The sequence below is a fragment of the Mustela nivalis genome (assembly GCF_964662115.1).
Source record: "Mustela nivalis genome assembly, chromosome: 7".
Lineage (NCBI taxonomy): Eukaryota > Metazoa > Chordata > Mammalia > Carnivora > Mustelidae > Mustela > Mustela nivalis.
In genome coordinates, this window is record NC_139026.1 from 87,837,342 (window position 1) to 87,861,168 (window position 23,827).

Consider the following 23,827-nt stretch of genomic DNA (forward strand, 5'->3'; position numbering starts at 1 on the left):
GGTAAGTGAAATCATATGGTATCTGTCTTTCTCGGACTTACTTTACCCTCAAGGTTCATCCATAGTACTGACTTTCCTGATACTCTTTTTCATTTATTGAGATATAATTGACATATAACATTATATTAGTTTCAAGTGTATAGCAAAACACTTTGATATTTGTATACACTGTGAAATGATCACCACAATAAGCCTAATTACCCTCTGTCACCATAGAGACATTGCTTTCTTGTGAGATTGTTTAAGACTTACTATTCTAGCAACATTTAAATATACAATACAATAGGGATGCCTGTTAAGCCACCCTTGGTTAAGCCTGGACTCTTGGTTTCGGTTCGGCTTGGGTCTTGATCTCAGGGTCCTGGCATCAAGTTTCCAACTCAGCCGGGAGTCTGCTTGGGATTCTCTCTCTCCCTCTTTCCCTGCCCCTCTCTGTGCTTGTGCTCTCTCTCTCTCTCTCTCTCAAGTAAATAAATCTTTAAAAAAAATAATAAATACACAATGCAATGCAATTGATTAGGGGCACCATGCTTGAATGAATAGATTGGTCAAAGACTCTGAAGAGGGTGTTTGAAGGACTGAGTCTCATAAGGAACAGAGACTCATAAATGTAAAATGGAGTCAATCATGTATTTTGGGGGAGCAAATCTACGCTCCCGGGGAGGAGGAAGAGGGCAGGTGGCCTGCTGGAATGTGCTCTGGTCTAGGAGTTGGGAACTTGAATGTGAATTTGATATTTATCAGCTATCCCACCTTGGGAAATCTCTTTCCCTCTCTGGAGCTCAGCTGCCTCCTCTGCAGGGTTGGAGGGGATAATAAGCCTGACCTTTTCACCACCACAGACACCTTCTCCTATCTATACCTACCCCCCACTAATGCCATGGATATCATACTTTGAAAAATGTTTCCAACCCAGCGGATTGGGTTGGAATTACTTACATCAGATGTAAGTAATGATAAATTAATGATTAATGATTCATTTGTTTCCTCACTTTTTCTTAATGGAAGATGTACGGAGCAGACTCAGATCTGTAGCAGCGAGAAAGAGGTACCACCCCGGCTTGACGGAACTCCAGGGAAAAGCAGAGGTTCTTTATGGCTGAGTTACTTGATGGCAGCTTCCCGTTAGAGAAATGTTCAAAGCCTGGCACGTCTGACCAATTACAGAGACTAGGTTGAAAACTGTCATCCGAGTCTGTGCAGCCCTGCGCCCAGGAACCACAGATGAGACAGGCCATCACGAGATTTCCTTCTGGCCCTCAGGAGCCAAGGGACTGCACATGGCCCAGAACACGCTGGAATGGACTGCAGAGTCGAGGAGTGGGGACCCGCTCCCCTGAGGAGGACCTCCTTCCCAGGGTCACCTCATCCCCCAACCCCACTCTGTGTCCACAGCTAGACAAGTCCTCAGGGTCCCGGGGCTCATGCTGTTCCAGGGGACTGTTTAGAAGGTGCTAATGGAGGGGCGCCTGGGTGGCTCAGTGGGTTAAGCCGCTGCCTTCGGCTCGGGTCATGATCCCAGGGTCCTGGGATCGAGTACCGCATCGGGCTCTCTGCTCAGCGGGGAGCCTGTTTCCCTCTCTCTCTCTGCCTGCCTCTCTGTCTACTTGTGATCTCTCTCTGTCAAATAAATAAACAAAATCTTTAAAAAAAAAAAAAAAAAGAAGAAGAAGGTGCTAATGGAAGGGAATCCCCAGAGCACTGTGCTAATTGCCCTCTCAGCTCCAGACACCCCCACCCGTCTGGAGAGAGATTCTAGTGTCCTCTCCAGGAATGTGACCTGCTTCCCCCCTCCAGTCGTGGCTGCTCAGAGCTCAGGCTTTGGGGCCTTGCTCCTCTTTGTGCATCCCTAAGAGCTCTCTACTTTCCAGTCCTGCCCCCATTTCTGTCCCTGACCCACGGATGGGATGAAGCCCCATCATCCCATGAGCACAGACCTTGCGCTGGCTGGTTGGGTATAGCACTACACCCAGGAGAGATCAGAACCCATCCAGAGCTGGGAGCAGGGAAGAAGCTGGGAGGAGTAGAATCTGGTCTAAGAGAGCTTCTTGGCAAAGACATGACTGTGGAAGGAGGACGTGCAGGCAGAGCTAGATGGAAGGAGGTGTTGTGGGGGGGTCACTTGGCTCAGACAGTCTCCATGCGGGATTCTGGGCAGGATGGGGGTGTAGTTGCCCCTGCAGGAATGAAGTAACCAGAAATTCTCTAGGGGACAGTGGTAGTGGTGGTTGTGGGGAGGGCAACACGGTGTGGAGGCTAAGGACAGTGGTTTCAGAACTCAGCACACCTTGGTTTGAACCACAGGGTTGGTTGTTATCACCTCGAAGATGGCCCAGAACTCAGCCTTTAACAAGGAGCTTCTGGAAAGGCTGGGAGGTGTGAAGGGTCACCCAGGGAGCTTTCTCAGGGTGTAGGCGCTACCCCTCCCTATTCTCACCCAGATGTAATTCAGACAATACAACCTCCAGGAAGGTTGACAATGGTATGGTGAAAAGCCATCCAGGTCATTCTAATCCATCTCTGACACTCTGTCTTTCTCCCCCAGAATAACTGTCCAGGAAGCCTATTGGAAAAGGAACAAGACAGTATTCCTTTGAATTAATTAGAACACCAAGAGCTTAGCCCAGCCCAATTCAACCAACTAGTACACTCAACCAGGACCTTTTTACTGAGTTTCTATGCTGGGCTGGACTCTAGGGTCATGTCAGAGACCCAAAACCCAGCTCTCATACCATCCATGGTGGGGAAGGCAGCCCAGAGCAGAGATAGTGCAGTGTGGTGATGGTGCTGTGATAGGGAAAGCCCAGAACACTCTAAAATCGGGGCAGTCTTGGAACATTAAGGAAGGCTTCTTGGGGGAAGAAAAGGATGATGCCAGGAGCCAGCCAGGAGGGTGGGAAGGCCTTTCAGGAGGAAGCTACCCTGCACAGCCTAGAGGTGAGAACGGAGCTGTTCAGGGAAGTACAAGTAGTCCCAAGCTCAGCTTGCATGGTGTGAGAGGATTGGGGCAGGGAGGGGGTTGGGGTTTATCCTGTGGGGGGAGGGGGTGCAGACAGGGAAGGGTTCTGAGGGAGACTACAGGGCCAAGGTTGCTCTGGGGAATAGGTGGGTCTGGAAAGAGAAGTCTGTAGGGTGAGGGGGTAGATACATTGGCTGTTCAGGGCATCGGAGCAAAAGATGTTGAGGGCCTGAATAAAAAGAGTGTCCATGGGGCCAGAGAAGAGGGGCTGGGTTCCTCATAAACACAACTCCAGCTGTGGCTGACCCCTCCTGAGAGGCCCGCTTCCCCCATGCAACAGGGGCTCCCACGGGGGCTTGTTCTGGAAGTTTTGTATCCAGCCTTCACCATCCGAGCTATGTCCATGTGGCCATCCAGGTTTTCCTTGCTTTTTCCTCTCTCTGCTTCTTTCCCCTCTGTCCCTCCCCAGCCTTCCTATTTCATTAGCTTTGTCCTTAAACCTCCTCTCCACTTGCTGGAAGCCCATCTCTCCTCCTGTGTGGGGAAGGTCCACCTCTGTTCAGTCCATTAACCTCCTCAAACCCAAAGGCCTCCCCATCCCCACCTCAGTCAGTCCCTCCCGTAGCCACAGCCTGGAGCTTGCCTTTCCTAAAATGCCCAGCCTGGAGGCTGGATCCCAGCTCCTCCCTCCTCCCTGGGCACAGAACACCATCTGTTATCCCATCCCTCATCCCTCTCTCCACCTGCACATTCTTCCCCAGCTCCTCCCATGAGCCTTGAAACCCACTCTGGCCTCTCCTTCTGTCTCCCCTCCCATTCGCTCCTATCCACTGCTTTTGGCTTCCACAACTCCCCCAGAACATTCTTTGAGCCATCCCAGAAGGACCTCAACATCTGACCCCATCTCATCATTTCTCTCCCAACCTGCTCCCCTTCCAGGGCTCCTCATCTTAGTAAAGGACACACCTCGAGTCACTCTGCCCTTGTCCCTCCCTCAACCCTACATCTCACCACTCACAAAGGTCCCTGGAGTCTCCTCTGTAATGTGCCCAGAAACCATCTTCACGCTGTTATGTGCCCAGCACTTACCAGCAAGTTCTTGGTTTATTCCCTCTCTCTCTTTTTTTTAAGGTTTTTATTTATTTATTTGACAGAGAGGGACACAGCAAGAGAGGGAACACAAGCAGGGGGCGTACGAGAGGGAGAAGCAGATGCGGGGCTCAATCCCAGGTCCCTGGGATCATGACCTGAGCCAAAGGCAGACACGTAACGACAGAGCCACCTGGGTGCCCCTGGCTCATTCTTTCATACATTCGTTCAAGAACCATTTCTTGGAAAGCCCATCCTGGGCAGCACTGATTGACTCATGTTCAAGAGTCCCACTCAGATGCCCCACCTGACATATGACTTCTCTCATCCTCATACCAGTGATTGACCTGAACTCCATCCTTATTGACCAGCTCTGTCTTACCTCCTAAGTTGCCCAGGAGTTTGGCTGCTCCTCCTCACTGCCATGTCTGGTTTCTGCTGGCCTCATCCTAACTGCCTGTGGCAATTAGATGAGTTGTGATGGGTATGAAGGCTCAATAGCAGCAGTAATGGGGAAACCATCTGAGCTGGGGCTGCTGGGGGGAATGGCAAGACTAGAATTCCTTTAGGAACATTTATTAATGTATGCACTCAATAAATATTTATTAATTATTAGTGGTGTGCCAGGCACTGAGCTAAGCCCGAGGGACACATCAGGAAGTCAACCACACATAGGTTGCCCTTTCTCTCCAGAAGCTTACAGTTTAGTCAGGGAGACATTCATCATATAAACGTCATAATTATGACCAAGGCAAGTGCTCCACCAGGGTGGCCCATGATGGTCAAGCATGTCCTCTCTGGGGAGGTCACATTAGCACTGAGATCTGAAGGATGATCTGAAAGAAGACAGGAGGGATGAGTATCCCAGGTAGCAGGGCCAGCATGTGCAAAGGCCCTGGGGTGGGGAGGGGAAGAAGAAGTAGAAGCAATACATGGGACAAGAAGTTCCGCACACTGCACCCTTTTGTGCTTTAACTATAAAATAACATAACACAAAATTCACCATCTCAACCATCTCAAAGGGTGCAGCTCAGTAGTGCTGGGTAAATTCACAGTGTTGTGCAACCACCACCGCTCTCCAGTTTCAGAATATTTCATTAACCCCACGAGGAAACCCTATACTCATCAAGCAGTCACTCCCCATCCCTCTCCCCCCGCCCCAGTCCCTGGCAACCACTCACAGGCTGTACGTCTCTATGGATTTGCCTCTTCTGGACATTTCACACCAGGGGACTCACCTGTTTGGGGCCTTTTGTGTTTGGCTTCTTTCCCTCGGCAATAATCTAAAATGTTCATCCACATCATAGCACGTGCTGGGCCACATGGGAACTCTGTTGAATTTTTGGAGGAACAGGACACGCTGATCATTGCGTTCGTGTGACATGACTTAAATTCAAGCTGTGGCGGTAAGACAAGGGTGATGGTGACATCTGAGAGGAGACACTGTGATTTTCCAATATTTTCAGTTTCTTTTCATGTCCTGTCATTCACGTTGCTTAACATGGAAGAGAGGGGCTCCTGGGTGGCTCAGTTGGTTAAGCGTCTGCCTTCGGCTCAAGTCAGACCTCAGAGTCCTTGGATTGAGGCCTGCATCTGGCTCCCTGCTCAGTAGGGAGTCTGATCATCCTGCTCCCTCTGCCCCTCTCCCCACTCACTGTCTCTCTCTGGCTCAAATAAATAAATAAAGGGCTGGGAAAGGCCATCTAATCAACCCCCCTTGGCACTGAGAAACCAGCCCCCAGAGTCGGCCCTGCCGGGCAGGGGATCTTTGCCAGTTTTGTTCTGTGAAGTATCCAAGCCTAGAACAGTGGTTGGCACACGCCTAGTGCTCAATAACTACTTGTTGCATGAATAAATAAATACAATGAAGTGTTTCAAGTGCCCTAAAGTCCCAAGAAAATGGACATTCATCAGCTAGAACCAGAGAGAATGGGCCAACATTGCAGCCAGAAGGCGGGTAGTTAGATAAAGGGAGGACTTCCCAGAGCCATGGGCCCTCAGCCCCTGGGGAAGTGAACACACCACAGGCAGGCACTCGGACATTTGTTTACTTGGACGCTGGGAGAACCTGTACGGCTTTGGATTCCATAGCGAGACAGCCTAGGAGGTGAAACCAGGATCCACCTCCAGGCCTCTGGATGCCCAGGTCTTGCTCCTTTAGTGGGAACAGCAGTCCCTCCCTCCCAAGGTCAATGCTCCTCTTCCAGCTGAGTATGCCTAGGGGTGGGGTCAGCCCAAGAGACTTCCAGGGGGCTCTCAGAAGCATTGCAGGGAGTCCTCGGTCTCCCTTCCCCCAGCAGAGGCCAGAAGGAGGAAGGTAGGATGGCAGCAGAGCGTGAAAATTGGAGGCTGATATTGAATTGCAGCAAAATGAGCGGAGGATTAGGTGCCGCACCTGGACCCACCCCCGGAGAATACCAGGGCCTGGGCTGGCTCTCGTGAGAAGCTGGCAGGCCCAGTACCAGGAGGAAATCTGGCTGGATGAACAGGGGTCACAAGGAGGTGGCTGAGGCCACCAGCAGGAAACGCAGTTGTTTCCGCTGAGGTCTTCCTGTCCAGGGTCCCCCACCCAGGTCTGGGCATTCCACATTCACCGAGCTCCTCTTAGGTTCTGGGGCCAGAGCTGGGGGAGATCAGAACCAGGCTGGGATGCCATCCCAGCCCTCTGCCTTCAGGGACTGTGATGGAGAAGGGGAATAGGAACACACAGAGCACCCAGGATTCTGAGGAGTGGGGGTGTAGGAGGCTACTTGAATCAATTCAAGGAAGGCTTCCTGGAGGAGGGTGAAGGGTGTGGGGCTGGGTTTGGATTAAGGAAGATCTGAGTTTGAATCATGACTTAGCTACTTCCTAGCTATTTTGACCTTGGGTAAACAGTTCATTCTACAAACCCTCATTTGAGTGCCTGCTCTATGCCCGTCACGTGTTAAGCATTGCGACTATACGGGTGGATTTGACACGGTTCCTGTCCTCAGAGCTTAGCCACTCAGCCTGGACAGCCAAGTCTGTGCCGTCAGGGAGGTGAGGCAGGGGGCTCTGGACTGGGGGCCGAGGCAGTGGTAGCCATCTTCATGTCCTTTACCCTAATCCTTAAAATGGGGTTGGTACCCGCTTCACCACATAGTTGAAATGACTGGTTGAGAGGAGTGTGAGCCCAGGATTTCACACAATGAACTTGCAGGGCGGGTCTCAAGGGGAGGTGTGAGGCGGGCAGAGGCTGAAACCTGGGAAGGACACGAAGGGGCGAGGCACCGGGGTGGGAGGAAAGTGGGCATGAGGGCACGGTGGGGAGGAGAGGGACCTGGCCCAGAGCCTGACCCAGGCCCTGCGAGTTACCTAGTCCCTGGAGCCCACAGAGCCCTCATTGGACGCAGGCACCTGGTAGCCAGGGTGGCTTAGCTGTGGCTGTTTTGAGTGGGGAATTAAACAGGTTTGGGTGACCTTTGTGAGCAAGGTGGTGGGGCACTGCCCATAACCCTTCCAGCTCATTACCACTCCTTCCCTGGCAATGACCCCAGCGTGCCCTGGCATTCACAGACCCTCTATCTCCCTGTAGGGCAGAGACACCAGCTCTCCTGGTCACCTGGCAAATACTTTCCCACTCTGCCCTCGAGCCCTGTGGAAGTGACCCCCAGGGAACCATGGGGCCATCCAGGCACCCTTGGGGGCACCTGGGTGGCTCAATAGCTTAAGCTTCTGCCTTCAGCTCTGGTCATGATCCCGAGGTCCTGAGATCAAGCCCCACATTGGGTTCCCTGCTCAGCGGAGAGTCTGTTTCTCCCTCTCCCTCTATCCCTCTGTGCCCCACTCTTTCTCTCTCAAATAAATAAATAAAACTTCAAAAAAAAAAAAAAAAAGCTGCCCTTGGCTCTTTGGGGCCTCAAGCCTGGCCGCCTCCCCCCTCCCTCCCTCCCCGCCCTGCCTCCGATGTCATAGAGGATGAAGCTGAGGACTAGGAGGGATTCAGTCAAGGAAGGAGCAGTAAGCCCTCTGGCAGCAGCCCGCCCCCAGCTGGTCTCCCTGCTGCTAGCACCCACAATGGCTCCCAGCTGCCCCCTGTAAGGAGGCTCCATTAGCCAGGGCCTGGGCTTCTCCATGCTGCAGACCTAGCTGTATTGGTTCCTATTAGACCGTTTGTCCAACCCTCCCCCTCATGCAGCAGCTCTTGCTGCCCCAGCTTCCCCGGTGTTTGCTCAGCTTCTGTGGGACTCCCTCAAATGACTGGGAACTCCTGATTTCATGAGGCAGGGTGGCTGAAAGGTCTCCCCGTCCCCAGCCCCTACTCACACCCGATCCTTTTCAAATGAGAACAGACTTGTTCCTGACCCTTCCTTACCCCACCAGAGCACAAATGCACACTCCCCTTTCCCACCCAAGCTCTGAGTTCTCTCCTAAAGAATGCCATATGGCTGCAACACAGAGGGTGTGGGACAGGGATGAGGGGGAGTGCTTGATGGACAAGAGATGTTTTTGCTCATTTATTCACTTGATGAGCACTTATCAAGTACTCATAATATGCCAGGCCTTGTGCTAAGTCCCAGGGGTATGACAGAGAGCAAACCCAGATGGGGTCTCCCTGCATCTGGGAGTTCACAATCCACAGGGGGAGTCAGACATGAGCAGATCATTATAAGCCTCTGAGCGATAAGAGAGGGCAAGGCACACCATGGGGTGGGTGGTCCTAGGAGCGCGTGTTACTGGGGCTACAGGAAGCCTTCCCCAATGAGAAAGTGATTTTTAAAAAAAGATTTTATTTATTTATTTGACAGAAAGAGATCACAAGTAGGCAGAGAGGCAAGCAGAGAGAGAGGAAGGGAAGCAGGCTCCCTGCTGAGCAGAGGGCCCGATGCTGGGTTTGATCCCAGGACCCTGGGATCATGACCTGAGCCAAAGGCAGACTGAGCCACCCAGGTGCCCCAAAAAGTGATTTTTGAGCCAGGATCAAAAGCAGTATTTTTCAAACTGTGAGCGGCAACCCATTAGTGGGTCATGAAATCAATTTAGTAGTTGTGACCTAAATTGCTTTTTTAGTGAAATAGAATAGGAGTTTAAAGCCTCAGAGTGAGGAACTATTGTTTGGGAAATATAAGTTTTAGTTATCTATAGCCATACCTATGTCTATATCATCCATCTACCTGCTGAGATCTTGTCTGTGGGTTAGCGTGTCAAGTGTGTTCCTGCAGGCCTCCATCAGAAACAATGGCGAGCCCCTGGCCTGGAGTTTGAGGAAGAGTTAGCCATGAGAAAGTGCTGGTGACATGTGTCCCAGGCAGTGGGCACAAAACTTAACAGGACCCAAAGATGAAGGGCTTAGAAGGAGGATGTGCCAAGTTTACTTGTCCTGTGGGCAGTGGAGCTCTTCGAGGCTAAATGAGATCCCTGTGCCCCAACCCCTGGGAAGGATTCTGAGGGCAGGAAGCTGTCTTTGAGTTTCTCCAGGAGCTGGAGATACATCTGTCCTTGCCTCGACCAGGGCCCATGCCAATTAGGACTGCCTGGCCTTTGAGGTGGGGTTTGGAGGACAAAGGTACCAGTCAATGGAGGTAAAGCCTGAATTAATTTCTTTCTTTCTTTCTTTCTTTCTTTTTACTTTTTAAAAAAATTTAGGGGTGCCTGGGTGGCTCAGTGGGTTAAGCCTTTGCCTTTGGCTCAGGTCATGATCTCAGGATTCTCCGAGCCCTGCATCAGGCTCTTTGCTCAGCAAGGAGTCTGCTTCCCCCTCTCTCTTTCTGCCGGCCTCTCTGCCGACTTGTGATCTTTGTCTGTCAAATAAATAAATAAAATATTTTTTTAAAAATTAAATTCAATTAATTAATATATAATGTATTATCAGTTTCAGAGGCAGAGGTCAGTGATTCATCAGTCTTATAAAACACCCAGTGCTCATTACATCACTTACCTCCTTAATGTCCGTCACACAGTTACCCCATCTCCCATCTCTCTTCTCTCCAGCAACCTTCAGTTTGTTTCCTATGATTAAGAGTCTCTTATGGTTTGTCTCCTTCTCTGATTTCATCTTGTTTTATATTTTCCTCTCTTCTCTTATGATCTTCTGTTTTGTTTCTTAAATTCCACATATGAGTGAGATCATATGATAATTGTCTTTTTTTGATTGACTTACTTCACTTAACATAATACCCTCTAATTCCACCCACTTTGCTGCAAATGGCAAGATTACATTTTTTGATGGCTGAATAGTTTATATATATATATATATATATATATATATATATATGAAGATATATATATATGAGAAGATATAGATATATATGAAGATGTGATATATATATATCACATATTCTTTATCTGTTCATCCATCACATATTCTTTATCTGTTCATCCATCAATGGACATCTGGGCCTTTTCCATAGTTTGCCTATTACGGACATTGCTGCTATAAACATTGGGGTGCAGGTGCCCCTTTGAATCACTACATTTGTATCTTTGGGATAAATCCCTAACAGTGCAGTTGCAGGGTCATAGGGTAGCTCTAATTTCAACTTTTTGAGGAACCTCCATGCTATTTTCCAGAGTGGCCGTACCACCTTGCATTCCCACCAACAGTGTAAGAAGGTTCCCCTTTCTCCCCATCCTTGCCAATATTTATTGTTTCCTGACTTGTTAATTTTAGCCATTCTGACTGGTGTGAGGTGATATCTCATTGTGGTTTTGATTTGTATTTCCTTGATGCTGAGTGATGTGGAGCATTTTTTCATGTGTCTGTTGGCCATTTGGGTGTCTTCTTTGGAGAAATGTCTGTTCATGTCTTCTGCCCATTTTTTGATTGGATTACTTGTTCTTTGGGTGTTGAGTTTCATAAGTTCTCTATAGATTTTGAATACTAGCCTTTTATCTGGTAAGACATTTGCAAATGTCTTCTCCCATTCTATTGGTTATCTTTTGGTTTGTCAACTGTTTCATTTGCTCTGCAAAAGATTTTTACCTTTTTTAAAAAATGATTTTATTTATTTATTTATTTATTTATTTATTTGACAGAGAGCAGGAGTGAGAGAGAGCATGAGAGGGGAAAGAGTCAGAGGAAGAAGCAGACTCCCTGCTGAGCTGGGGGCCCAAAGCTGGACTCCATCCCAGGACTCCAGATCCACGACCTGAGCCAAAGACAGTCACTCAGCCAACAGAGCCACTCAGGTGCCCAAAAGCTTTTTGTCTTGATGAAGTCCCAACAGTTCATTTTTGCCTTTGTTTCTCTTGCCTTTGGAGACGTGTCGAGCAAGAAGTTGCTGTGACCAAGTGTGGTGTAAGGAGATGGTCGCTTCATTCTTCTGCATGTGGCTGTCCAATTTTCCCAACGTCATTTGTTGAAGAGACTTTTTCAATTGGATATACTTCCCTGTTTTGTCGAAGATTAGTTGACCCTAGAGTTGAGGGTCCACTTCTGTGTTCTCTATTCTGTTCCATTGATCTATGTGTCTGTTTTTGTGCCAGTACCATGCTGTCTTGATGATGACAGCTTTGTAAGAGAGCTTGAAGTCCATAATTGTTATGCCTCCAGCTTTGGTTTTCTTTTTCAACATTTCTTTATGCCCAGCTTCCATATCAGACAGACCTGTATCCAGTGGAGCTCGTTTCCTCCACTTAACCAACCTGGTGATCTCAGGCAATTTTTACAACCTCTCTGTGCCTCAGTTTCCTCCTATATAAAATGGAGCTCATGAGACTCAACCCCAAAAGTTCTTGTAAGGACTTAGTCTGAAACCCAGAGGTCCCCAGGCCTTCAATTCTCTGGGTTCCCCCTTTGCTTTCAAATAGAATAGAGTTGCCAGACTTAACAAATAAAAATACATGACACCAGTTAGATTTCAATTACAGATAACAGATAACTTTTCAGTATGAGCATGTCCTAACTATTGATTAGAAGTATATATGCTAAAAATGTATTCATTATTGGGGCACCTGGGTGACTCAGTGGGTTAAAGCCTCTGCCTTAGGCTCAGGTCATGATCCCAGAGTCCTGGGATTGAGCCCTGCGTCGGGATCTCTCCTCAGCAGGGAGCATGTTTCCTCCTCTCTCTCTCTGCCCACTTATGATCTCTGTCTGTCAAATAAAAAAATAAAATCTTAAAGAAATGTATTCATTATTTATCTGAAATTCAAACATACTCAGGCTTTGTGTATTTTATCTGTAACCCTACATAGAAATCCGAGGGCTCACACTTTGTCCCCCAACTGCATAGACTTGACACCTACAATACTTCTCAGGCCCCCTGAGGCACTGAGCCCCAGGCTCCCACCCCTCCTGCCACCACTGCCTGGAGCTGCTCTCATTGCTCTGTCCCACTTCACCTGACCATGGACCGGTCCTGTCCCTTTTCCTTCAGTCCCTGAAGTCCCAGCCTCACAGGCTGTGGTGTGTGACCCACTTTTACTGACCTTGTGAGAATGGAGGGCATTTGCAGCTCAGCTCAGAGCAGGAAACACACCTCATGTCATCTGTCAGACAACACCAGTCCTGAATTCTGTCCCTGTCCTCCCCATGGCATCCTCGCTGGCCCAGCTCCCGGCACACACCCTCTTCCCACCTCCATTTTTCAAGGGTCTCAGCCCCTCCTTCAGGCCACTAGTAGATGACACACATACCCATATTTTCCCAAGAAACGACAGCCAGGTGTCTTATGGGACCTAGGAAAGGAAGAGTCCCCAAGGTAGATAAACAGTGTTATGTCTGATTACTGAGATCGGGGCCACATGATTGCCAGGCATGTGTAAAGCCAGAAAACACACAAGGCAAAGCTTATGGAAGCCATGTCTGAAGCTTAGAAGGAAATTCTGGACCCTATCATGGACACTCTTGTAGGAAACGGTGCCCCACTATACTCCTGATGGCACAGAGGGTGATGATGTGTAGGAAAACCCTGAGCACTCTGAATCAGAAAGAAATTTCAGAAGGGTAGACTCTGAATGTGAATACATTTGGGGGTGATCTTCACCACTTTGTTTTACATTTCCTTTTTGATAATTGCAGAGGAGTGATTTTGACTTTAAAAAACCCTGATTATCTGAATCAATCTAAAAGACTTCTTTCATTAGATACAAACCAAAATTGGGAAGAAAGCATTTTGGGGGGTCATTTTCCTTCATGGGTTTTTTAAATTATTTTTTATTATGGCAAAATACATATAACATAAAACCATTCTAACCATTAATGACTGCACAGCGAAGTGGGGTGAGGTACATACACGTTTTTGTGCATCTATTACATCAATCTATCGCCAAGAAAACATTTTTGCAATTCTAATGAGGGGTGCCTCCTACCCTTGATGGCACCTCCAACCTCACAAGACATGGTGTCGTGGTCACTGTGGACAAAATGCAGTCCGCCCCCCAAGGAGATCCACTGCCCACCAGGACCCACAGCTTGAACCCCCTGGCTTTGACAAGTATATCTTCTTCCTCCCTGGCTTAAAAGGAATGCACAGCACAAGCAGGACCCAGTCATGTTTGGTGCCCTCCCCTCCTCCCAGTCCTGAGCCCAGACCAGAACGTGAGTAAGTCTTAATCTCTAGGGACTTCACATTCTTATCTGTAAAGTGAGATCCATAGGCTAGATGACCTCTAAAATTCCACTGGGTTCTAGATTTATGACTGTGACTGAATGACCGACCACACACACACACACACACACACACACACACACACACACACATATTTGAGTTGGGAATTAATGGGCTTCAGAGAGAAACCACGACACTTCTTCTGGGTTTACAGAGAGGTAAGAGATTTTCACTTCATGAGGTGAGGGCAGATCCTGCCCAGAATCAGGGGTCAGCAGGCCACTCCCTCTCTCTGTCTGTCAAGACCATAAAGAGTATGGATGGTCCATACTCTGCAGTCTCTGATCCCTCCCAGACTTCTGTTCCTAGGACTGGGACTTGCCTGGGGTCCTGCTGGGTAGAGCAGGTCTGGAGCCAGTCCCCCTAACCGCCCGTTGAGCTTCACCTTGCGTTTGGGATCCCAGGAGAGGGAACAGGACCAGAGGGATGACAGGAGAGCAAGGGGAGTGGGGCCCGGGGAACCCCAGACCCGAGTGTCTCCTGGATCCCAGCCCAGGGCAGCACTGATGGTGGGAGGTAGTACTGCCCAGAGGCTGAGCTGAAGGGACAGCAGGGCCCCAGAGTCGCTTCTGGATCATTACGGCCTCCCTGAGTCTGCATAGCTCACTGCCTCACAGAAATGTCCTCCCCCTGTGGCCTGGGTAGCTCTGAGCTCCAGGGGATGCCTACAGCCTGTCACAGCTCCTGGGACCCTCCCATGTGAGTTTTGGGAGAACTTTTCTCCTCCTCGGAGTATTCAGAGTATAAATAAATAACACGAATAATAATAGCTGATATTCATTGATGGCTGACTGTGGGCTGGGTGCGGCTCTGAGCGTTTTATATTATTTCATTTCATCCAAACCCCGACATGTAAGCGCATTAACCTCTGTTTACAGAGACGGAGAAGAAAGGGTCAATCACAGAGCTGGACCGGGTGATGCTGGGATGGAAGCCGGCAGCTTCCTCAGGCAAGCACAGGTTGATCTCACACACGGGGGCCAGCGTCCCCCTGTCACCGAGGCCGTCCCCTCCCTCCAGGCTATGGGAGCTGCATCTAGGCTGGGGTTCCAGGGAGGAGGTGAAGTCTAATAACTTCTGGGTAATTGACTACAAGAAAGCGAGCCCAGAAGAGATGAAACCTTGATGCCTTGGAAGGTTCACGTCACAAGCCAACCAGTTGTTTTCCATCCCCTTCAAGAAGGACTAACTGAAGGTCAACAGCAGGAAGAACTTCCAATTACCAGAAGGGGTAGCATGGACACCCTCTGTCACAGTCAGTCTTGGGTGAGGGGCTGTCCCTGCCTTGACTAATAGTTGGAGTCAGAGGGAGGGGGTTTGGCATCACCCCCCCAGAGAATCCCCAGTCACAGAATCAGTGGGGGTAGGGGAAGCCCTGGGGCCTCAGCCCTGGGGGAACCAGGGCACAAACACGGAAAACCAGGGGACGTCAGTTCTTATCTGGAGCTCATTAATGGGGAACATTAGTCAGCTGTGAAGGCCAAGATGGGGTGATAGGCATGCGGGTGGGCAGGGGTGGGGGGTAGGGGTAGCCGTAGGAGAGACAAGGTAAGGGCCCAGACTCCACCTCTACCTCACGTGTCCCAATCCAGGATGGAAGAAACCTATATAGGCCCCTGGCCCAGCCTCCCTAGAGACCCTGAGAGAGAGACAGAGACAGAGAACGAGAGAGACCGTGCTCCACAAACCTCCTTCCGCCACAACTGCAGGGCCAGCCCACAGCATGTGGGAACTCCGGTCCATAGCCTTCTCCAGGGCCGTGTTTGCAGAGTTCCTGGCCACGCTCCTCTTCGTCTTCTTCGGCCTTGGTTCGGCCCTCAACTGGCCACAGGCCCTGCCCTCCGTGCTGCAGATTGCCATGGCCTTCGGCCTGGGTATTGGGACCCTGGTCCAAGCTTTGGGCCACATCAGTGGGGCTCACATCAACCCTGCTGTGACTGTGGCCTGCCTGGTGGGCTGCCACGTCTCCTTTCTCCGAGCTGCCTTCTACGTGGCTGCCCAGCTGCTGGGGGCTGTGGCAGGGGCCGCTCTGCTCCATGAGATCACACCACCCGACATTCGAGGGGACCTGGCTGTTAATGCAGTGAGTAACCAGACCGTTGTCCTTTCCACAACGGGAGGTCCTGGGGAGTCCCTTGGAAAGGGTGAGATGGGAGGGACCAGATCTGGGTGAGGGTCTGGGTGGGGAGAGAGAAAGGTGGGGAGGGGGGAGGGAGAAGAGAGGGAGAGATGTTGGAGCCAGGAGCACAGGTACCGTAAAGGAGCCAGGGTAGAAGGAGCGATGAGGTCAGAGCAGAGGCAGGATCCAGGCGGGTCTTCTGGCACCTTCTGCCCTGAGCCTCACGGAGGAAGAGCAGCATCAAGGTTGTTGCAGACTTGATGCCCACATCACAGTGAGGGCTGGGCCAGATCTCAGCCGAAGACACAGTCCCAAAGCAGATGTGCTTTCTGAACTGGGAGGAACCTCAGAGTGCTAGTCCCAAGGGTTTTCTCGAGGAAAGAAGGATCCAGTGTTTTTTCAGCATCCGCGTGCGAGCCTCACAGCAGTCTCCTCACAAGCCACACGTGGATACCTCACAACTGAGCTTTGAGGCAGGGAGGGGTATATCCATTGCTTAAGGTGCCAGAAGCCAGCCTTCAAACCCGGGCTTGACGGCAAGACTCATGATCTTTCCACCTGACTCTTGTATCCTCTCTGAGCCATCACCTAAGACTTGTTAAGGAAACTGAGGCTCAGAGAAGGGGAGGGATGGACCAAGAGTTCTACAGTTTGTCAATACCAGAGAAAGCACTAGAACTCAAGGCAAAGCTGAAGAGGCAAGGTCTCTGCAGACCCTGGAGAGGGTCCCCAGAGCCCGTGACTAACTGCTGATTACATGAACGATGGCTGATTGGACACCTTAGGCATTTTGAGAGCTGGGGAGGATGCCGCAATCCCTCCCTTTCTTCGTTCTCACCTCTCCTACCCTCTCTCCTGGGTCTGTGCAGCTCTCTGGCCTCTGAGGCCATGGGTGCGGCGGCAGAGTCTGTGTCCCCTCAGTACACCTCTCCCTCCGTCCCCCTTCCTAAGTCAGGGCCACAAGCACCCCATCCCTGCCTCAATGCCCTGCCTTTCCCCAGGCTGCTGGATAAAAGCTCCAATGTCTCTGAGGAATCCTACACGGTTTCTGGGGCCACCCCCTCCTTTGCAAGGGGCAGAAATGTCCCAATTGAGGAACTTTTTTCTTCTTCAAAATGGAAAATATGAGGAGGCTGGGGGCTCAGGGATGAGAAAAGGCTCATTCCAGTGAGAATGAAATGAGTTCTGTTCCCAGCAAGGAGAGGGCCAGTTAAACTGCCAGAGGAACTTCCTGAGAGTATGTATGGCCCAGAACGTCTCAGAATGAGTGGCTGGAGAATCTCCTCTAACAGCAAAGTAGTGGGAATGTTAAGGTGCCATGGAGACACTCACTCCTGCTTCACCATCATCTGACAGTCAACTGGGGCCCTCAGAAGGGAAGGGTCCGTGCCCAAGAGGGTCTCAGCATTTACCTGCTCAGCATTTACCATCTTGAGGAACTAGGGAGAACCCTGCCTGGCTGGAATAGGGCAGCAGTGGGACTGAACTGTCTAGAGGCTAGAAAGCTAGAGGAGACTGTTCCAGACTCATCCCCAAGACTGTTCCAGGCGCCTCTGAGGTCACTGGAAAGGCTGGCCTAGACACCAGAAAGTTACCACTGACATGCCCCTGCTCTTTGCCCAGCAAGGTATCACCTACTTCTCGGTACAACACTGTAAGATGAATTCTGTGATCCCTCTACCCTGATTGGGAAATGGAGGCTCAGCATTCAGTGTCTCCAATCACAGAACCGGCCGGTGTCAGCACCTAGAAGTGGAGGCAGGGCTGTCCGACACTAAGTCCACGTTCACACTTCTCCCTTAGAAAGCCACTTACCAGTGGGGATGGGGCTGAGGCTCTGCTCTTATCATTTCTAGTCCTCACAGAGCCCTCCGGAATCTGTTTTGTTATCTCCATTTTAAGGAAGGTCAAACCGAGGCTGAAGTAGTAAATAGGGTCCCATGGCAGGTTACAGGCCTCCAAAGTATGCCTTCAAAGCTCCTTTCACGAACCCCACTAGAGGCTCTAACATTGGACTAGGGGAGTGGGGGGCATGAGGTTAGACCCTAGAGACCCAAGGGTGCCAGCCTGATGGCTAGGACCCAAGAGTGGGGGTTCGGGGCCTGGAGAAAAAGCGTGGGAGCTGAGAGCTGTCCTAGTGCCAACCGGTGCAGTGCCCAGAGCTTGAGGGCAGGGTGTAGGACGCAGGATGACAAAACCCAGGGAGAAATCCAGTGCTGGGTGCGGCCCGGTTATGAAATAGCCTCTTTGCTCGGCCCCAAGTTCTCTCATTACCCAAGGTGGGGTCTGCCAGGACCATGGGCACCCCACCTGGTCCACAGGCCCCTCTGCACCAGCGCCCTCACCCTAACTTCATAGGATATGCAGGGAACAAAGCCACAGGGCAAAACTCAGGCCTGAAACACAGTGTGGAACAGGCAAGATCTGGGGGGTCAGGCAAAGGTGAAAGGAAAGAGTGGCACACTGGGCTGATGGGGTAAGGGGATGCACCAGGACGGTCCTCAGGCCCAAGTCCCAAGACCCCCCTGGGGGCCCTTTGCCTACAGGAGGAAAGACTACAGGCCTCTTGTTACCTCAGTAGATCTTAAGCCCTTGAGAGCAAAGAAGGCCTTTCTGTTACCCGCCCGAAATCTTCCTGCTGCAGTCAAGACCTCTTCCCTTCATATTGTTCAGGAAACAAATTGTGGACCTCAGCATCCTTTTCCTCTCACCTTGGGCACACAGTCACAGCCCCCCAAAATCTAATGGGCTATGGGGTCGTTTTCCTGGCCTGGGGATCAACTGCAGTCCTGGGGTCCATCCCCCTACCTTTGGGCCACAGCCCGGGAAGAAGCCATCATTCATTTGAGCTAATAGGGCTGGGGAGCCCAGTTGTTTCAGTCCCAGCCCAGAGGCCTCCCTGGAGCCTTGGCTGCAGATGGGCCTGAAGACGCAGCCAGAGTGGGGAGCCTGCTCAGCATGCCCCCACCCACCCCATCTCTTTCGCCAGCTCAGCAACAACACAACAGCGGGCCAGGCTGTCACGGTGGAGCTCTTTCTGACCCTGCAGCTGGTGCTCTGCATCTTCGCCTCCACAGATGAGCGGCGGGGAGACAACCTGGGCACCCCTGCCCTCTCCATCGGTTTCTCTGTGGCCCTGGGCCACCTCCTTGGGGTAGGTCATGGCCACTGCTCTAGCCTTTCCGGAGACACAGATGTACAGACCTTCCCCAAAGAAGCAGACACACAGACCACTCTAGAAAGAGATACACATACCCCCCCCCCCGGGGGACAGATACACAGAACTCCCCAGAGGGACAGTCATGTCCCTCAGAAGGTTTGAATCCCTGGTACCCCAAAGGAACAGATCTCGTGCCAGCCTCCAATGAATACAGAACACTGAACATATAGGGACCAACTGCCCATCCCAGGATTCCCTTGAGGTTAAGGTCAAGTGCTAGAGAGGGCCACAAGGACCCCCTGCTCTGTCATCACCATATCCACTGCCTCCCCTTACAGATCCACTACACCGGCTGCTCCATGAACCCTGCCCGCTCCCTGGCTCCGGCTGTGGTCACCGGCAAGTTTGACGACCACTGGGTAATGACTGAAAACTCCCTGCCTTCCTTCTACCTTCCCCTCCCTCAGACACCCATCTCCAGGAGGGCTGGAATAGAGTGGGGTCAGAGCTCAGAGAACCTCAGCACCTGTCCTGGGGAGCCTGGGGTTCCACCTTCCCAGCCAGTGCATGCCTCAGAGCAGGTAATAGCAGCGGCTGCCTCACTGGCTTTTTGGAAGAGTTAAGTGATGCTCCCTTAAGTGAGGTGTAAAACAGCTCACATGGTGGGCTGGAACCCGAAAAGGGTAATGTTTGTACTAGCTAATACATCCATTTGTGTTATTCAGCGCTCATCTAGCCTCAGTATGGGCCAGGCCTTATTCTAAGTGCTTTGTAAACATGACCTCACTTAATTTTCCAGACCACCCTAGGCGGTAGGCATTATTACAATGAAAGGAAACTGAGGCACAGATAGGGTGGGCCAATTGCCTCTGGTCACCCGGGCAGTCCCTTTGGAATTCGCGCTCTTAACCCCCAACTAACCAGACGCCCCCACCAGCCGCAGCTGGCATTACTAAGTCTGCCAATCCCCTCACCCCGGTTCATGGACCACGTGGGAAACCCCCTTTTCAACATCAAGTCAGTGGAGCGCGTCTGGAGGGTGAGGGGCGCGGGTAGTCGTGGCTCCACCCGCCCCCTCTCCCCCAGCCACTATCCCGGTCCCCAACCGGCTTCTCCACTCGCCCCAGGTCTTCTGGATCGGACCCCTGGTGGGCGCCGTGCTGGGCTCCCTCCTCTACAACTACGTGCTGTTCCCACCGGCCAAGAGCCTGGCCGAGCGCCTGGCGGTGCTCAAGGGGCAGGAGCCCGACGCCGACTGGGAGGAGCGCGAGGTGCGGCGCCGGCAGTCGGTGGAGCTGCACTCGCCGCAGAGCCCGCCTCGGGGCAGCAAGGCCTGAGCGCGCCGCCCGCCCGGCCCCCCGAGGACCCGGTCATCCCCCACCCCCACCCCAGGCTCGGTGAGGGGAGAGCTCCGAGTGGCTGCCCGCCGGCCGCCCAGCCCGCCCCTCCCCTCCCCAGGTCCAAAGTCCGCCCGGGCACCGCCGCCGAAGAGCCGCTGCCGGGGCTGTGGGATGGCGGGGAGCCCGGCCGTCCCCCTGTCCCCAGGCTGCTAGCCGCGAGCAGTCCGACGCTCTGGCTCCTTGCGGGGAGCTGGCCTCTAGGGGAGGGAAGGTCAGCAGGCAGAGGAAGGCTCTGGAGAGGCCCGGCACCGGTATGGCGGGGGAGGGGGATCTGGGAACGGTGAGGCAGTTTTGGCTAGTGTGTGAGCGTGTGTTCCTCCCCAGCGTCCCTCTGTCCCCAAGTGCACCGTGGTGCAGGCTCCCGAGCGAGTGGCTGTGCCTGTGACGGTGCGAGGGCACCGGCTGGCAACCTCTCACCCCCTTCTTGACGCCCCCCGCCCCCATCAGTGCAATAAATCTACTTCCTCTGTAGCGCGATCCTCCCGCAGGAGCTCTGAGAGTGCTCCCCAGAAGGGAAGCGGAGGGTCTGGAGGCCCCTGAGAGGGCGGAAGGGAGTGCCCTGATGGCCAACCCCTACCCTCCTCTCCTGGAAAATTCCCCCAAGCTGCAACGCTGGGCCCCAAGATTTGCCAACTTCCGTTGCTAGAGACAGGTATCAGCCAGAGAACAGCCTCTCCAGAAGTGGCCTCTGGGGAAAGGGAGGGTTGGGTGGCTAAGGACCTCCTGTCTGCCCTGAGGGAAGACTCTTCCAAGAAGGAAGCCAGTGTATGTGTGTGCACGCGTGTATATGTGTGTATACCTGCCCTACACATGTGCATGAGACCCCCATCTCCAGGGGGCTCCAGACCCAGAGATTAGCCTGTGGCAGAGAAAACAAAAGCCCTCTGTGGGCCCCCGGCCTTTGTCTTGGGACAGGGGGAGATTTGCAACTGGACACTTGGTGAAAGGAGACACTCCTTTGCAATTGCGCAAGTGAGGCCTCTCTCCCAGCATGCACCTGCACCGGAGGCTGGCTGGCTGGCCAGCCAGGCCAGGGCAGCAGGCATGGCAGGCCCAGGCCCCACTTGCCAGGCAGTGGGTCTTCCTCCCCAGGAAACTTTCTTCCTCTCCCTCCCTTCAGATTTCCACCCTAGTTCAGCTACTGGGGTCCCAGGGATGGGGGTCAGGGGGCAGGCAGGGGGAGTGCCACCTAGCCCTCTCAGGACCACAGAAGGGAAAAGACTTGTCCAGGCAGAGGCAGATCTGTGTCAAGAGCCCGGGCTTCTAAATTTCCAGGCCAGTGCAATGGTTCTCAAATGAGATTAAGTTGGATTAAGTGAGATGATGCATGTAAAGATGCTGTGTGAACTGTAATTCCTCATACCATTAACACGCATTATTGGAATTATTTCATTATTTCCGCTTCCTGCAGGTAGAGCACAGAAGGGACCCAATCCTCAGCCTCTTTTACCTTCTTTGGCTGGGGGTCAGTGTAAAGGACAGCCCCGAGAGTCCAGGCAGAAGGAGATGGGTTTTGGGGTGACCCCATCCTGGTCCAGCCTCTTCACCTCTCCTGCCCTGAGTGTACTCTAGCTATTCTACTTTCCTCCTCCCACCACCCAAACACCATCCATCCTCTCCCTTCCTCTCGGGTCTGCTACAGAGCTCATCTAAGAATCACATCTTGAGCTCCCTTCTCCATGCACTGGGGCCTCCATGTGCCTCCATGCTTCTCCATGCTCTCCAGGCTTCTATCCATGTCCGTCTTACACTGCACCAAGCACCTGGTGTGTATGGAAGTCTCCATCCCCTTCCTGCCCTCCACGGCCTTCAAAGATGGACCATGTATGAGGAACCGCCCTGTGATTGTGCCCACCTCCTCATCTACACTTTTTTCTGTCTTCCTTGACCAAAGTTCCCTCTGGGGTCAGGAAAAGCCTGCCTTGGCCATAGGTGATATGGAGGAGATTGTCCCCAAACAGCTGGTGACTGCCAGCTGGACTCACTAACAGAGGAGAGCTTGTATCAGAGACCAAAGTGACCTCTGGAGCTGCACTTTGAAATACTCTCAAAGTTCAAAGGCAGCAAATTGAGCTGTGAGCCAAGCCTGGATGTGTCTCAGGCATCTCATTCCCCCCAACCAACCTCACCCCCACAGAGCCCCCTAGAAGTTGTCAAGAATTTCTCTTTGTGTCTATTCCACTTCCTGGATTGCACCTCACCTGAAACCAAATGTGACATCACCACACCTTCCTGCCCAGATCGCCCAGATTGGGGTTACTAAGGTTAGAGGTCAAAGGAGGATTCAAAAGGGTGAGGATGGAGGGGACCTGACACCTAGCAAGCATCTCGTGTCCCAAACTCTGTGCTAAAACCTCAGGCAAGTTAGGGAAGGACAGCAGCTTCCAGCTCTTCAGGGTTTTAGCATTTCCAATGCACTCCCTATCACCCCCACCCACCCAGCCCTGTGATTTTCTCCCCACCCTGTGAGAAAGGCAGAGTAAATACCGTCTTCCCATTTTACAGATTAAGGAACTGCATTTCAGAAACTGATCTAATGTCACACAGCTGTATGTAGTGAACTCAAGACTTGAACTCAGGCCTTCTTATTCAAAAATCCCATGATCTGGGAGAATAGCTCAGGGGTAGAGCATTTGATTGCAAAATCCCATGATCTGTCCATTCAGAGCTCACAAGAAACCAGGTATAATCCGGGGCAAGTCCTAGTTGCCCCTTGGGAGCCCCTGGCAGAAACCAGAGCACACAACTGAGACTGCCCAGCCCAGGGTTCTGTCTAATGGGGGACACAGGCCCTTGGGGAGAGTTGCAGCAGAGTAGGGAGAAAAGGACAAAGAATACCAGACTGGTTTCTGTCCTTAAAAAGCTCCCAGTCTGGTGGAGGATGGAGGTCAGACACACCCCAAACCAGACAGAGGCAAGGCAGCATGGAGGCAGGTGGCTGGGCTTCCAGGTCCTCAAGCTGGGGACAGAAAAGGCTTTTTGGGCTGAAGGGAAAAGGTGGCTGACTCCTGGGTCCCAGCAGCATCCATTCCCACATCCCCACTTTGTTCCGGATGACTCTGTTCCTGCAAATGTGGCTTTCATGTGGCTTTGTATCTTTCAGCCGTGATTCTGTATGTCTGCAGTGCCTCCCAGGCAAGACTGTAAGCCCTCTGGGGGCAGGGCCCCTTCCAGTTCCAGATCTATTTTCCTTCCTCTGTCTTGTCTAGCATAGTGCACTGCACATAGTAAGCCCTCAATAAACACTCATTTGCCAGTAAGTGCTATTTCTTCCACAACTTAGAGATGGTCGATATCTTCCAACGTGCCAGAAGACAGACTGGGGTCTCTCACATGTCTTGAGCCCCCCACCCCCAGAGCTGCTGTTGGGTATGGCGAAGAAGGAATTTCAATACTGAATAAGTAGCTCAACTGAAATAGCCCATGATGGCAAATTCCCAGAGCCAACCTGGCCAAAATGGGCATCCCAGGCTTTGTGACTCACAAAGCACCATGGAGAAGGCACCAAGACATGGGCAAGGCTGTGTG

General features: G+C 51.9%; 1 protein-coding gene and 1 long non-coding RNA gene across 2 annotated transcripts; one reads left to right on the forward strand and one right to left on the reverse strand.

Moving 5' to 3' along the window:
- Nucleotides 1-4,622: 4,622 nt before the first annotated feature.
- Nucleotides 4,623-6,464, reverse strand: LOC309869713. The gene is made up of 3 exons (XR_014314332.1): nucleotides 6,100-6,464; nucleotides 5,287-5,446; nucleotides 4,623-4,884 (listed from the first exon to the last, which is right to left on the reverse strand). It is a non-coding gene; the product is annotated as an uncharacterized lncRNA (long non-coding RNA).
- An 8,781-nt stretch (nucleotides 6,465-15,245) lies between these two features.
- On the forward strand, nucleotides 15,246-23,559 carry LOC309868742 (aquaporin-2). The gene is made up of 4 exons (XM_082738877.1): nucleotides 15,246-15,703; nucleotides 18,729-18,893; nucleotides 19,238-19,318; nucleotides 20,027-23,559. Exons 1-4 carry the CDS (start codon nucleotides 15,344-15,346, stop codon nucleotides 20,234-20,236), a joined length of 816 nt encoding a protein of 271 aa, XP_082595003.1. The 5' UTR covers nucleotides 15,246-15,343; the 3' UTR covers nucleotides 20,237-23,559.
- Nucleotides 23,560-23,827: the final 268 nt, after the last annotated feature.